The sequence below is a fragment of the Gekko japonicus genome, unplaced genomic scaffold (assembly GCF_001447785.1).
Source record: "Gekko japonicus isolate JY-2015 unplaced genomic scaffold, Gekko_japonicus_V1.1 scaffold1346, whole genome shotgun sequence".
Classification (NCBI taxonomy): domain Eukaryota; kingdom Metazoa; phylum Chordata; class Lepidosauria; order Squamata; family Gekkonidae; genus Gekko; species Gekko japonicus.
The window spans coordinates 260,945-274,792 of record NW_015162521.1 but is presented as its reverse complement, the minus strand read 5'-3'; the positions used below and the strand labels follow the sequence as shown (position 1 = coordinate 274,792).

General features: G+C 49.7%; 1 protein-coding gene across 4 annotated transcripts in view; it reads right to left on the bottom strand.

Moving 5' to 3' along the window:
• CXXC1 (CXXC finger protein 1) overlaps positions 1 to 13,848 on the bottom strand; it is a 63,713-nt gene that overhangs the window by 15,465 nt on the left and 34,400 nt on the right. For all 4 annotated transcript variants that reach the window (XM_015406224.1, XM_015406226.1, XM_015406225.1 and 1 more), the window contains 2 exons: positions 6,282 to 6,466; positions 2,628 to 2,835 (listed from right to left, as the gene is read on the bottom strand). In XM_015406224.1, coding sequence (XP_015261710.1) covers positions 2,628 to 2,835; positions 6,282 to 6,466 — 393 coding nt within the window. The remainder of the gene's footprint in view (positions 1 to 2,627; positions 2,836 to 6,281; positions 6,467 to 13,848) is intronic.

Below are 13,848 nucleotides of genomic sequence, written 5' to 3'. Positions count from 1 at the left end.
CTGGCCCCACTGGTGGACCTCCTGAGGGCACCTGGTATTTCTGGCCACTGTGTGACACAGAGTGTTGGACTGGATGGGCCTTTGGCCTGATCCAACATTGGCGTCTCTTATGTTCTTATGTAAATCTTCTTTAATTATCCAGTGAAAAACAGTTCATTAAAGTTGTATCCTTTGAGGTAAATGGGTCTCGAAGTCTTGCTAACAGTACAGCGCTCGTAGACCGTTTCACTCAGGGTTTCGTCCGATGAGACCTTACACCTTTCATATTTTTTTGCCGACTTTTTGCCTGCTCCTTCTTCCTTTCTAACTGACACCGTTTTGTTATGTGAAAAGCAACTACGTGCTACCCTCTAAAAGTCCTTTCGAGACTGCTGCAGGCAGGTGCAGCCTGCTTCAAAGGATACAACTTTAATGAATTTGTTTTTCACTGGATAATTAAAGATTTATCTTTCTCTAACCACAACTTCGTTATCTTATCGTGGCTGTTTCCCTTACGAGGTTCAGCCTGTCCCGGGATCTCTTGTCCGTGGCCCGCCAGGTGCCTCACCGGATTTCATCTTTTGTAATTCATGGACCGGGGGGGGGGGGGAGAGATACAGTTTTTTAAATCCCCCAGCAGGTTACCTCTGGCTGAGTGGGTTCCCAACCATGAAGCGAGGCTTCATGCCAGCCACAGTTCCTGGACTGAGCTGAGCGATCCTGACTCCCAGTCACCCAAGGGGAAGGATGAGTGGGGTGTAACATTTCCTCCCCCCTCCAACTCAGCCATCAGTTATCACATCACACACAGCACAGTAGAGGCTTTGGGATCTGTTCCAGGTTGGATCCAGCACAGGCTCATAGCTACGGTGGGGCTTTTGGGGGGCTCCGCCCCCTTTCTTAAAGGCACAGCCCCAATTTATCCTATAAATGCTTTTTTCAATCATTTTATAACATTTTTTAAAAGGCATGAGCTCCTTTAAGCAGAGTGGGGTGTTGTAGTTGTCTAATTCCTGCACTGAGCAAGGGGGTGGAGTAGGTGACCTCTAGGATCCCTTCTGTGTGTCAAGAAATTGGTCTCCTTTAAGAGAGCTTTTCTGCCTAAGTGTTCGCTTTCTTGACTATAGAAGTCATCACCCCCACCTGCCGGCTTGTTCTCAGAATTGTTGCTTCGACTGGCAGAGGTGATTAACTTGCAGCAGCTGAGAACTGTCATCTAGACTGGTTGACGGCTTGCAATTTAGAGATCTACCCCGGTAACAGCTTCCTATGGGCTAAGTGGCTTTTCTTTCTGCACTGAGAACTTCAGTCCCACCAGAAAGAAATTTAGCCCACAAGCCACAAAATCCCGGCTACGGGCCTGATCCAGCAACCTGCCAGCGGACAGTTACAGATCTCCCACCAGCACCCAGCAGCCCTTTGCCAATCCCAGGAAATGTCACTCTCAAAGTTGTAGGGTTTGCAGGAACTAACAGCCATGTGGGTTCAGAAGAATGGATGAGGCGAGCAGCCAAACTCCTGCCTCTTCCATCCAGCACAGCTTCACCCATGGCAGAGGAGGGAGGGAGAGATTGGGCCCCCTTCCCAGAGGCAGCCCACTGATCTACACGGCTATAACTCTGTGCAGGTCCTATAAACCCACAAGTAAACTTTTTCCGGTTCGGAAAGTGCAGCTGGGGAGAAGGGGAAGGTGGGGAAAAGATCTGTGATCTTTGCACAGGGCCTGACCCACGGAGTTCTCTGGGCCTAAGCGGGAACACTGACGGAACTGGGCATGCTTTGCCCAGAGGCTTTCCCCATGTGGTGATATCAGCCACTTCCATCTTTCACCCGGATTGCTTTAACTCTTAACATGACTGTGTTCGCTCGCCTCTGAGCCCGCCCCCTGGGACTGCACCGGGAAGATGTTAATCAAGCTAGACAAAAGGCTGTGGACGAGTAGAACAGGTGACCTCACCCCCTCCACACATGCAAGCCACTCTGCCCTTCGGAAATCAACTGCTTGCTCTGGAGGACCGGAGTCACACAGAGCCATTCCGACCCCGAATGGCTGGAGGCCATTGCAGAGCGATTATGGAGATCTCCACTTAACCTGGGACTGCAATCCATTCGATTCATGCCCACAAACACTAGAACTCGCATCCACGTGTGGCGGTGGGAAGGGCCATCAAGCCACAGCCAACTTATGGCGACCCTGTAGGGATTTCAAGGCAAGGGACAGTCAGAGGTGGTTGGCCATGGCCCGTCTCTGCATAGAAGCCCTGTACTTCCTCGGTGGTCTCCCACCCAAGTACTAACCAGGGCCAATCCTGCTTAGCTTCCAAGATCTGACGAGATGGGGCTGGCATGGGCCACCCAGGTTATGGCAGAAACAAACAAAGGTGGTTTGCCCATTGTCTGCCTCTTTATAGTGACCCTATACCTTCTTAGTAGTCTACCATCCCTAACCAGGGACAACCCTGCTTAGCTTCCGATATCTGATGTGATCTGGGCAATCCAGGTCAAGGTGTACAGAACAAAACCACCTGTAGATGGCGATGATGGGAATAACGGGCTCTCATCTCAACCCCTTCCCAGAAACTGGCTGACCCCGGACACCCAAGAAGAGAACACTGCTTGGGCCTTCTCGCCCTGGTCCCCCCGGGCACCTCTTCGTCCTCCTTGATGGCTTGTTGCTTGGCCCGGACTATGATGGCTTCCAGCTCGTGGAACTTGCGCTCCATCTCCTGCAGCTTGAACCGGGCTTGCTGCTGCTCGCGTCGGATCCGCTCCAGCAGCTTCTTGCCGTGCTCTTCTGCCACACAGGGGCTTTGCTGCCACTGCTGGATCCGCTGCGGGAGGATCTCATAGATGCGGCTGTAGGCGGGGAGAGAAGAGGGAGGAGCTTGGTACGGGCCCGCCCACCAGGAAGGGGGAGCCAACGAAGAGGAAGCCGCTTGGAGATTTCCCCAAAAGGCCTACGTGGCTATTAGTATAATAATTAAGCACTGTCAAGTTGCAATCGATTTATGGGGTTTTCAAGGCAAGAGATGAGCAGAGGTGGTTTGCCGTTGCCTTCCTCTGCAGAGCAACCTTCAACTTCCTTGGTTGCCTCCCATTTAAGTACTAACCAGGGCCAGCCATCAAGTTATAGTTGACTTATGGCAACCCTTAATGGGGTTTTCAATGCAAGAGAAGAACTGAGCTGGCTTCCTGTTGCCTGCCTCTGCATAGCAACCTTCAACTTCCTTGGTTGTCTCTCACTCAAGTACTAACCAGGGCCAGACATCAAGTTACAGTTGACTTATGGCAACCCTTCATGGGGTTTTCAATGCAAGAGAAGAACTGAGCTGGTCTGCTGTTGCCTGCCTCTGCATAGCAATCTTCAACCTCCTTGGTTGTCTCCCTTTCAAGTACTAACCAGGGCCAGCCATCAAGTTGCAGTTGACTTATGGCAACCCTTCATGGGGTTTTCAATGCAAGAGAAGAACTGAGCTGGCTTGCTGTTGCCTGCCTCTGCATAGCAACCTTCAACCTCCTTGGTTGCCTCCCACTCAAGTACTAACCAGGGCCAGCCATCAAGTTGCAGTTGACTTATGGCAACCCTTCATGGGGTTTTCAATGCAAGAGAAGAACTGAGCTGGCTTGCTGTTGCCTGCCTCTGCATAGCAACCTTCAACCTCCTTGGTTGCTTCCCACTCAAGTACTAACCAGGGCCAGCCATCAAGTTGCAGTTGACTTATGGCAACCCTTCATGGGGTTTTCAATGCAAGAGAAGAACTGAGCTGGTTTGCCGTTGCCTGCCTCTGCATAGCAACCTTCAACTTCCTTGGTTGCCTCCCATCCAAGTACTAACCCCAGCCAGCTCTTTTTAGTTACTGACTGGGCTAACCTGGGCCATCCAGGTTAGAGTAAATAATAATAAGAAGAGATTGGAATTATACCCCGCCCTTCACTACCCAAAGGAGTCTCAGAGCGGCTTACAAACTCCTTTCCCTTCCCCTCCCCACAACAGACACCCTGTGAGGTAGGTGGGGCTGAGAGCTCTTGGTACAGAAACGGCTCTTTTTCAAGGACAGCTCTTGTCAGAACTACGGCTTGCCCAAGGTCACATCAGCAGGTGCAAGTGGAGGAGTGGGAAATCAAACCCGGTTCTCCCAGATTAGAGTCCGCGCACTTAACCACAACACCAAACAGGTGGTAGAAAGTGCCATCAAGTCGTAGTCAAATTATGGCAACCCCTTATGGGGTTTTCAATGCAAGGAAGAAGAGAGTTGGTTTGCCATGGTCTTCCTCTGCATAGCAACCCCCACCTTCCTTGGTAGCCTCCCATCCAACTACTAACCATGGCCAACCTTGCTTCCCTTCCAAACTCTGACAAGCTATGTTTGTTTGCCATTAAGTTGTAGCCAAGATTCCCTCTAAGGTGAGTTACTGTGAGCTAGCTCACAGTTTTTTAGCCTCTGGCTGACACATTTTTGTCTTCGCTCAGGAAGGAGGGCTCCAGAGCAAACTGATTGATACAGTAGCCAAATCGCTCGCTCACCACTTTAATGCCAGTCGCTCACAGAGTAGAATTTTTGCTCACAGGACTCCACGGCTTAAGGGGAGCCAACTTAAGGGGAGCCACGTGGGCTTACAAGGGGAGCCAGTTTGGTGTGGTGGTTAAGTGTGTGGACTCTAATCTGGGAGAACCGGGTTTGATTCCCCACTCCTCCACTTGCACCTGCTGATGTGATCTTGGGTCAGTCACAAGCTCTGGCACAGCTGTTCTTGAAAAAGAGCAGTTTGTGTCAGAGCTCTCTCAGCCCCACCCACCTCACAGGGTGTCTGTTGTGGGGAGGGGAAGGGAAAGGAGTTTGTAAGCCGCTCTGAGACTCCAAGTGAAGGGCGGGGTATAAACCCAATCTCTTCTTCTTCTTCTTCTTCTTGTTATGGAGGTCCTGTTGTGTTTTCAAGGCAAAGGACGTTCAGAGGTGGCTTGCCATTGCCTGCTTCTGTGTAGCAACTTTCCCGATGGCCTCCCATCTACGCACTAGCCCGGGCCTACCCTGCTGAGCTTCAAAGATCTGACTACCCTGGGCTATCCAGATCAGGGCTATAGGCTGTCCCAAATTATTTAAGGGAAAAGTAATTTATCATTCAGAGGTGGGGGGAGGAAGTCTGAAACCCTAAGAAGCCCTGCCTAGCTGTTTCAGGGATGAGGATATAGGGGCCAGACAAAGGTCTTTAGAGCACAGAGGGGCAAAAGGGAATTCCCCAACCCCCAGCTTCCCACTGGCTCTCTGGTTTAGGCCTTTGTGGTACTTACACGCCCACCTCTCTGTTATCAGTGCAATCCCCAGCGGAGGTACATCCTTGTAAGCCCACTGATTTTCAACAGCCTTAGAAGGGTATAACTCAGCTTGAAACAGGTGGGCAGCCATATTGGTCTGAAGCAGTAGAGCAAATTTTGAGTCCAGTGGGGCACCTTTGAGACCAACAGAGGTTTGTTCAAGGTATGAGCTTTCATGCGCACACATGCTTCTTCAGATACGACGAAGTGGAAATAGAAATAACAGTCATACATACAGAGGGCGGCCAGTAAAACATTTCACCATTCTGAAACAGCACCAGCAAGCTCTTAGGAAATGGCACCTCTTTCCTTCAGGCCGGCTGGAATGTTGATGGTAAAAGGGCTTCATTTGAAATGGCTAAGGGAAAAAAAGTCCTTAAAAGGTCGCTCAAGGATATATAAGGGCAACTACCTTCATTTTCTCCTGCCAACCTAGCAGTTCGAAAGCAAGAAATTGCAAGTAGATAAATAGGTACCACTTCGGTGGGAAGGTAACAGCGTTCCATGCGCCTTGGTGTTTAGTCATGCCGGCCACATGACCACGGAAACGTCTTCGGACAGCGCTGGCTCTTTGGCTTTTGAAACGGAAATGAGCACCGCAACCCTAGAGTCGGATTCGACTGGCTTTCGAGCAAGGGAACCTTTACCTTTACCTTTTACTCTACATGTATGACTGTTATTCCTATTTCCATCTCACTGTACCTGAAGAAATGTGCCTGCACGCAAAAGCTCGTCCCTGAGACAGCACTGTGGGACGTCGGTCCTCTGAAGCACCACGCTAAGCAATGTTTTGTGCAGACAGAAAACTGCGGGGGCTGTAGATGCCGTAGGCCACGTTTCCCAGGGCCAATGCCGGAATCCTCACTGCCACACCATGGTAATTCATTCTACGAGATCCCCTTTCCATGGTCACACAAATACAGCCCTTGCACGGATACCCAGACTGTGCCAGAAAAGCGTGGGGAAAGCAGAGGTGGCCGACTCTTACTTTGCGGCCAGCTTCATGCCGCATTCGTCGGAGCAGTACTTGGAGTTGGCCCGGGCGGCCTGGATGCAGCCGGGGCCCAGGCACTGGTGCAGCGAGGAAGGGTCTTTGGTGTCGACACGCTCGGCGTGCTTCGACCTGTCACGGTGCTTCTGCTTCTGCTTGTGACGCTTGTACTTCTCCTCCTTCTGTGGGGACAGAACAAAACAGCTAAGGAGGGGTTCAGCGCGGACCTCCCTGCTTGTCGAAGCAAGCAGGGGCACTTGTCGTTTACAGAGTGCTTTAAAAAGAAAGCAGAGACAGCTTCAAGAGGGGACTGGATAAACATCTGGAGCAGAGGTCCATCAGTGACTTAGTCACAAGGTATAGATCGGGCAGTGATGCTCTGTACTCTTGGTGCTTGGGGGAAGAGCAGTGGGAGGGCTTCTGGAGTTCTGGCCCTGCTGGTGGACCCCCTGATGGCACCTGGGTTTTGGCCACTGTGTGACACAGACTTATGGACTAGATGGGCCACTGGCCTGATCCAACATGGCTTCTCTTATGTTCTTAAAGCCTCTGGTGGACCTCCTGATGGCACCTGGGTTTTGGCCACTGTGTGACTCAATGTGTTGGACTGGATGGGCCATTGGCCTGATCCAGCATGGCTTCTCTTACGTTCTTATGTCTGGGGCAGTGATACTCTGTATTCTTGGTGCTTGGTGGGGCAAGAGTGGGAGGGCTTCTGGAGTTCTGGCTAGAGATGTGAAGGCCCGGGGGAAAAATGGAAAAATTCGGAAAAAAAACAGTTTTCTTCCGTTTTTTTCCTGAAGCCTTTGTTTTTTTCCAAAAAATTGGAAAAATTGAAAAAAGAAAAGAATTTTTTTTGATTATGGAACGTTTTATTTTAACATGATGAATAAAATATTTTAAGACAAGGTGTTCAAATATCTTCCAAATCATTTCTAATATATATATATATATGGTATTAGATTGATCCAATTTCTGTGCACTGAGGACAAGCAAATCCTAGGTTACAAACTGAACTCTCCAATGCAAGCACAAGATGCATTTCTTCCTTTAGGAGGTGCGATTGTCAGAAGAAAATAAAAAAGTTTCAGTTTTGTTTTTGCATGTGGGTGGGTATTCTGTTTGTGATAATTGTTTGGCTACACTATATTTTTAATATGCTAGTTGTGATAATTTCATGCCAAGTAAAAATGTCCATAGTCATATTTTATGTTCCTAAAGTAACAGAATGACTTTCAATCTAGAAAAGACAAAAGAAATGCTAATGTAGCATTTTTTCAATTTTTCCGAAAATTTCCGTTTTTTCCTGGAAAAAAACGGGTTTTTTTCCGAGCTTCAAAATTTCCGGAAATTTTACATCTCTAGTTCTGGCCCCACTGATGGACCTTCTGGTGGCACCTGGGTTTTGGCCACTGGGTGACTCAGAGTGTTGGACTGGATGGGCCATTGGCCTGATCCAACATGGCTTCTCTTTTATTTATTTATTTTATTTCACTTATACCCCGCCCTCCCCGCAAGCGGGCTCAGGGCGGCTTACATAGGCACAACTGTGCAATAAAATACAACAGGATTAAAACAGTTAAGGCACCAAGTGCAATAAAAATAGAACAAGTTAAAACAATTAAAACAAAAACTCGCATCTTGCAGGATACATTAGGAACTAAAATACTCACTTCCCTATTGTATATCATGGTGGGATCAAGGAGGGGGGATGCCATGGGCCAAGATGTTCCAGGTGGCCAGTCGACCCAACCCGGCGGTCCTGCTCTGCAGTTACTCGGTGGTGGTGGCGGCAGCAGCTCCTACTCAAAAGCCGCCAGGCTCCATCTTGCAGGCCCTGCGGAACTTTAAGAGGTTCCGCAGGGCCCTGATCTCCTCCGGGAGCTCATTCCACCAGGTAGGAGCTGCCACCGAGAAGGACCTGGCCCTTGTGGCAACAAGATGCTAGTGGACCTCCTGATGGCACCTGGGTTTTGGCCACTGTGTGACTTAGTGTGTTGGACTGGATGGGCCACTGGCCTGATCCAACATGGCTTCTCTTATGTTCTTATCTCTGTAGTCTGGAGATAAACTGTAATTCCAGGGGAATTCCCAGGTCCTACCTGGAGGCTGGCAGCACTAGGTGGACTTCCTGATGGCACCTGGGTTTGGGCCACCGTGTGACACAGACTGTTGGACTGGATGGGCCAATGGCCTGATCCAACAGGGCTCTCTTATGTTCTTATGGTCAAGGGCGGTCTTAGCCAGTGGGCAAGAGGAGCGGCTGCCCTGCCTTTTGGGGGGGGGGGGCACAGCTGCTCACAGTCCCACCCACCCCAGGAGGTGGGCAAAGAAGAAGAGGAGACTCCTGCCAATGCTTGCACCTGCCCTGTCTGGGACGCAACACAATAACAAAGCACACCATACAAAATCTAGCTACGTATGTTGTAGAAAATATTCAGAATAAATGTGAAGCCTACTAGAATACGTAATATCCCTGTTTGAAAGATTTACGTGTTTAATGACACTCTGGAGATTTGCATTCCATCGAATTTCCAAGATGCATCTTTGCCTGCCGGAAGGTCACACTCTGATTAGGGACGGCTTAGAAAAAAGTCTGCATGACTTGAAGAAATGAGTGATTCCTGGAAAAGTATTATTCAAAACGGACAAGAAAACTGGTAATCCATAGAATCATGAACGGGAGTTCTGTTTAAAGAATGACGCGTTAAAGATCCAAGCCACTGGACTTATTTGCCTTAAGCTTACCAGCGTGCCAGCAGTAATAACAAGGGGACTTCCCTTTAAGAGTGAGGTGTTTAAGACCGAGCACATCAGATTTTACTGTTTCAATTCTATTCAAACTGAAGGAGAATATGTATTTATTGTTTACATGGTGGAATATCTACATGGTTTATAACACTGAATACTGGAAATAGCTTTGCATGTAACAATTGTATTTTTTTGGAGCTGCAGTGGCTCAAGTGGTTAAGACGCTGAACTGCAGGCTGTGGAAGGTCAGTAGTTCAGCAGTTCGAGACCCGGGTGCCGCATGATGGAGTGAGCTCCCGTCTCTAGTTCCAGCTCCTGCCAACCTAGCAGTTTGAAAGCAAGAAATTGCGAGTAGATAAATAGGTACTGCTTCGGTGGGAAAGTAACAGCGTTCCGTGCGCCTCGGTGTTTAGTCATGCTGGCCACATGACCACGGAAACGTCTTCAGACAGTGCTGGCTCTTCGGCTTTGAAACGGGGATGAGCACCGCAACCCTAAAGTCGGATTCGACTGGCTTTCGAGCAAGGGAACCTTTACCTTTACTAAGATCTTTGTATGCATTCTAGTAGGTTTCACATTATTCTGAACATTTTCTACAATATATGTAAGCCAGATTTTGCACGGTGTGGATTTACCACCATGCTCCCAGTAATATTAACTGTCTGGGTAATTTAGTGTGGAATTCAGCAGAGGGGCTTGAAGCATTTACCAACAAGCCTGGGCAATAGATCTTGATAGACAGATTACAGAGGATCAGTGGGATCGAATCTGGAAGTCCCAGACTAAACTTTCCCTCTATGTTTTTGAAGCTAATATGAAAGTTCTTACCCGATGGTACCTTACCCCAGCCAGACTAACACACATGATTCCTCAAATGAAACCCTTGTGCTGGAAACAATGTGGGGGAAAAGCAACTTACTACCACTGCTGGTGGGATTGCAAAATTATTAAGAAATTTTGGTTACTAGTCATTGGGAAGATTAAGGAGTTAACTGGTTATGATGTTCCATGGGATCCAGCTTTAATTTTATTGAATTTATGGCCTGTAGATGGGTTTTCATTTACTAGTAGAAAATTGGTTGGTACTTTACTCACGGTGGCAAAAATAGTGATTGCCAAGCATTGGAAAGATCCGAACTCTCCAAGTATACAACACTGGATTCATAAGGTGTGGGATTAATTCCTGTTAGAAAATTTTAATACGTTTCACTCAGAAACCTAAACAGAATGTGAATTGATGAGCCCGCTTCATGCTTGGTATCCTTTATTGGACAAAATCAATATGGACAAATTTGACTGGGAAAATCTTAGTAATGCTAAATATAAATTATTGTTATATATTTAAAATTTGTTATTTTGTAAGGTTATAGGAATATGGTTTTTTGCAATACCCTTGCTTTGTATTTGGACTTTCCTGTTGGAATTATTTTCTGTATGTATAAAATTCTTAATAAACTTTATTGTTAAAAAAATATATATTAACTGTCTGGGACTTGGGCAGCTGGCTTCCGGCAGCAGTGCGGGCTCCTGCCCACCTCGTACAGGGCAAGGGCCACCCCCTTGCTTGGCCCCAACAGCGATTCCAGAGCCCCATCCCGGACCCACAATCCTCAGGGCTGCCCCTGGCAGGCACCTCCTCCTTTATTATTCACCCTTTCATCCATAAGGGACGTAGAAGATTTCTCCAGGCTTTCAAGGGTTAATGTGTAGCCTGTAGTCCTTATGCACCCCATCGCCCTAGGCCCACAGCAGGAAGAAGAAGAAGAAGAGAGAAGAGATTGGATTTATACCCCGTCCTTCACTTGGAGTCTCAGAGCGGCTTACAAACTCCTTTCCCTTCCCCTCCCCACAACAGATGCCCTGTGAGGTGGGCGGGGCTGAGAGAGCTCTGACACAAACTGCTCTTTCAGGAACAGCTTGTGACTGACCCAAGGCCACATCAGCAGGTGCAAGTGGAGGAGTGGGGAATCAAACCCGGTTCTCCCAGATTAGAGTCCGCGCACTTAACCACTACACCAAACTGGAGGAGGGAAGAGAAAGTCCAGCGGGCAGAAGCCGCTTAGAAGGACAGTCAGCACCCATGGAGGAGTTTCTTGGATTTGACAGAACTGCCCTCCCCTTCCCCAAGCATCTGGCCATTTTGTCCCTGTGGGAATGAACAACTCCTGTGAGGCATGCCCGGGACGAGTTCAAGTTCTCACCGGGAGATTGGCAAGCGGTGCACGAGGTCTGCTGAGTCTGCATGAGTCTGCCGTAAGCATGAACTTGGCTACATTCCGGCAAGGTAATATGAGCTTCAGCGTAAAGAGCATTCTGTTAAGAACACAGTGTGATTCTCGGTAGAGGCTTCTTCTATTGTAACATTCAGGGGTCGTTTCGTAGAAAAAGAGCTAGGGGAACTCATTAGCATAACTCATTAGCATATGCCACACCCCCTGACATCACCGGACGTGTGTCATAAGGCCACACACCCCGCCCCCAACGGTCCCGGCTGCCGGCGCTGGCCTTGCAGCTCCACAGCCGAGCCCCATGAGGGGCCCGGCGGTGGACCTGCAAGGCCGGCGGGAGTGCAAGGAAGCCCCGCGAAGGCCCTCCCTGGCCCCAGGCAGGCAGGGGTGGGGAGAGGCAGGGAGGAAGCAACTTACCCTCCCTCTTCTCCGGCCTCCTCCTGGCTGAATGAGGGCCGGAAGCGGGGCGGCCGGAAGCAGGGGGCGGGGCTTCGCCATGTGCCCCGCCCCCGTACCTCACCCGGGGGAACTGCGATCCCCCGCGATCCCCCCCGAAATGACCTCTGGTAACGTTTTCACCGTACAGGGCGGAGGGGGGGAGAAATGTGTGAGCCTGCTCTAAAATAAAGCGCTGCTGACAGGCAGTTCAACAGATCAGCTGGGACAGAGAGAGAACTAAGCTTGGTCAGAAAGCTTCAATAGATCTCTATGCGTTGTGCCATTATTGAACAATCAAACCTACATGCCCCCAAATGCCCCTCTCGGAATCGGGAGAGCAACATGCACCGCAGGACAAGGCGCTGCAGAGACAAGGAGGAATCCCGTAACGTTGCCTCTCTCCCTCCCCTGTTGACCACAAACCACAAACCCGGGGAAAGAGGCGATGTTATCCCAATACCCTTTCGCCACTGCGGTGCACCCTTCTATGGCACATTTCGCTCGCGAGGTCCTCCCGATCCTAACAGAGGTGTTTCAATACCACCAGACAACACGGGACAGGAAACATTTTTAACAAGATGCTCACATGTGGCAGAATTTACTCTCCTAAATGAAACTGGGCCATTCTGAGCATCATTCTGAATGGGCTCGAACTCTGCTCTTTGGCCCAACAGCCCACAAGGCTTTGCACCCTGCTAGCGCTATATTTCTGCCACTCAGCATTGCCCTGCCTATGCGCTTCATATAGGTGCATCCAGGGCTATTTTTGGGCAGGAACGCACAGGAACGGAGTTCCGGCTGGCTTCAGAGTTGGCCACGCCCACTACAGCCAAAACCTCTGCGTGCGTGGCTACAGAGGGAAGGCCTGGAAAGTGACCCCCCCCCCCGGTGACTCCAAGGCGGGCGGGCCGGGGGGGCCTGGAAGGATCGGGGGGCATTTAAATACTTCCCCGTGCCTTCCCCGGCCTGTCCAAGGGCCGGCTTGCCCAGGCTCCACGCAGTCGCGGGGCGCTCAGGCAAGCCAAGGGAAGACTTGGGGCTGTGACCTAATATGTTAATGCGTTGTGCTGTTGGGGTGTGGCTAATGAGTTCCTGCTGCTGGGGGTGGCCTATTATGCTAATGAGTTCCTGCTGGGCTTTTTCTACCAGAAAAGCCCTGGGTGCATAGTTTACATTCCAGGAGACAAGGGTTACCAGGCAGGAGTCTAAACATATAAATGACCAACTTGCAAGGTGCCTCAGCTCCCTATCCTTGATGAAGATCCCGTCAAGAGCCTCTCAACCTCACGGATAATAAGCCAGTATGATGGAAACGTTTATACTGCCAACGTATGAAGAGGCTGGTTCTTGTCAACCCCATGTTTTTCTTTGCACTGCACATTTTGCATTAAGGTTTTTCTTCTGTAGGTTTATGGAGGTCAATAAATAGTTTTGTTGAGATCCAGCTGTCTCTCTCACTCTCTAGAAAAGGATTCAGTCTCTAGACCAGGGGTGTCAAACCTGCAACCCGAGGGCCAAAACTGGCCACCCAGGCCTTTAACCCAGCCCGGGAGTGGGGCTCTCTTCTCTCCCCTCTCCCCTGCCCAACCTCACTGTTCTCAGCTTGATCTGTGTGGGAGAACAAAGAGAAGAGGGCGGGGCTGCCTCTGAGAGCAGAAAGCAGAGGGTGAGGCTGCCTCTGAGCAGAGAGCTCAGGGCCAGGCTGCCTCTGAGCAGGAAGCAGACAGTGGGGCTGCCAAACTTCCCAGCCACCACTCCCAGCCTCTGTAGTCCTCGTCACAGGTAGGAGCTGGGGGTGGGGGGTGGGGTCCTTCAACTGTGATCCTTGTGCTTCTTTTTAATTTTAAAAATGGCTTTGCAAAATCCCATAATCCCCTCACCTTTCCAGTTTAGGCAGGCACATTTGGAGGGGCAGGACCAGCCAGGGTTAAAATATAGAGTTCTGCAAACTCAAGGGACTCCAGTTTTGCAGAGAAATACTAGTTTTAACACACACACGCACACCCCCTCCTAATGTGGAGCTCCAACGGAATAATAGCAGAACGAGTGCTGAAGAGGACCTCCAAAATTATTATCGCAAACCACCCTGTAAAAAAAAAAACACCTGAGACCCTGGAGAGCCACTACCACTCTGAGTAGACGGGGGG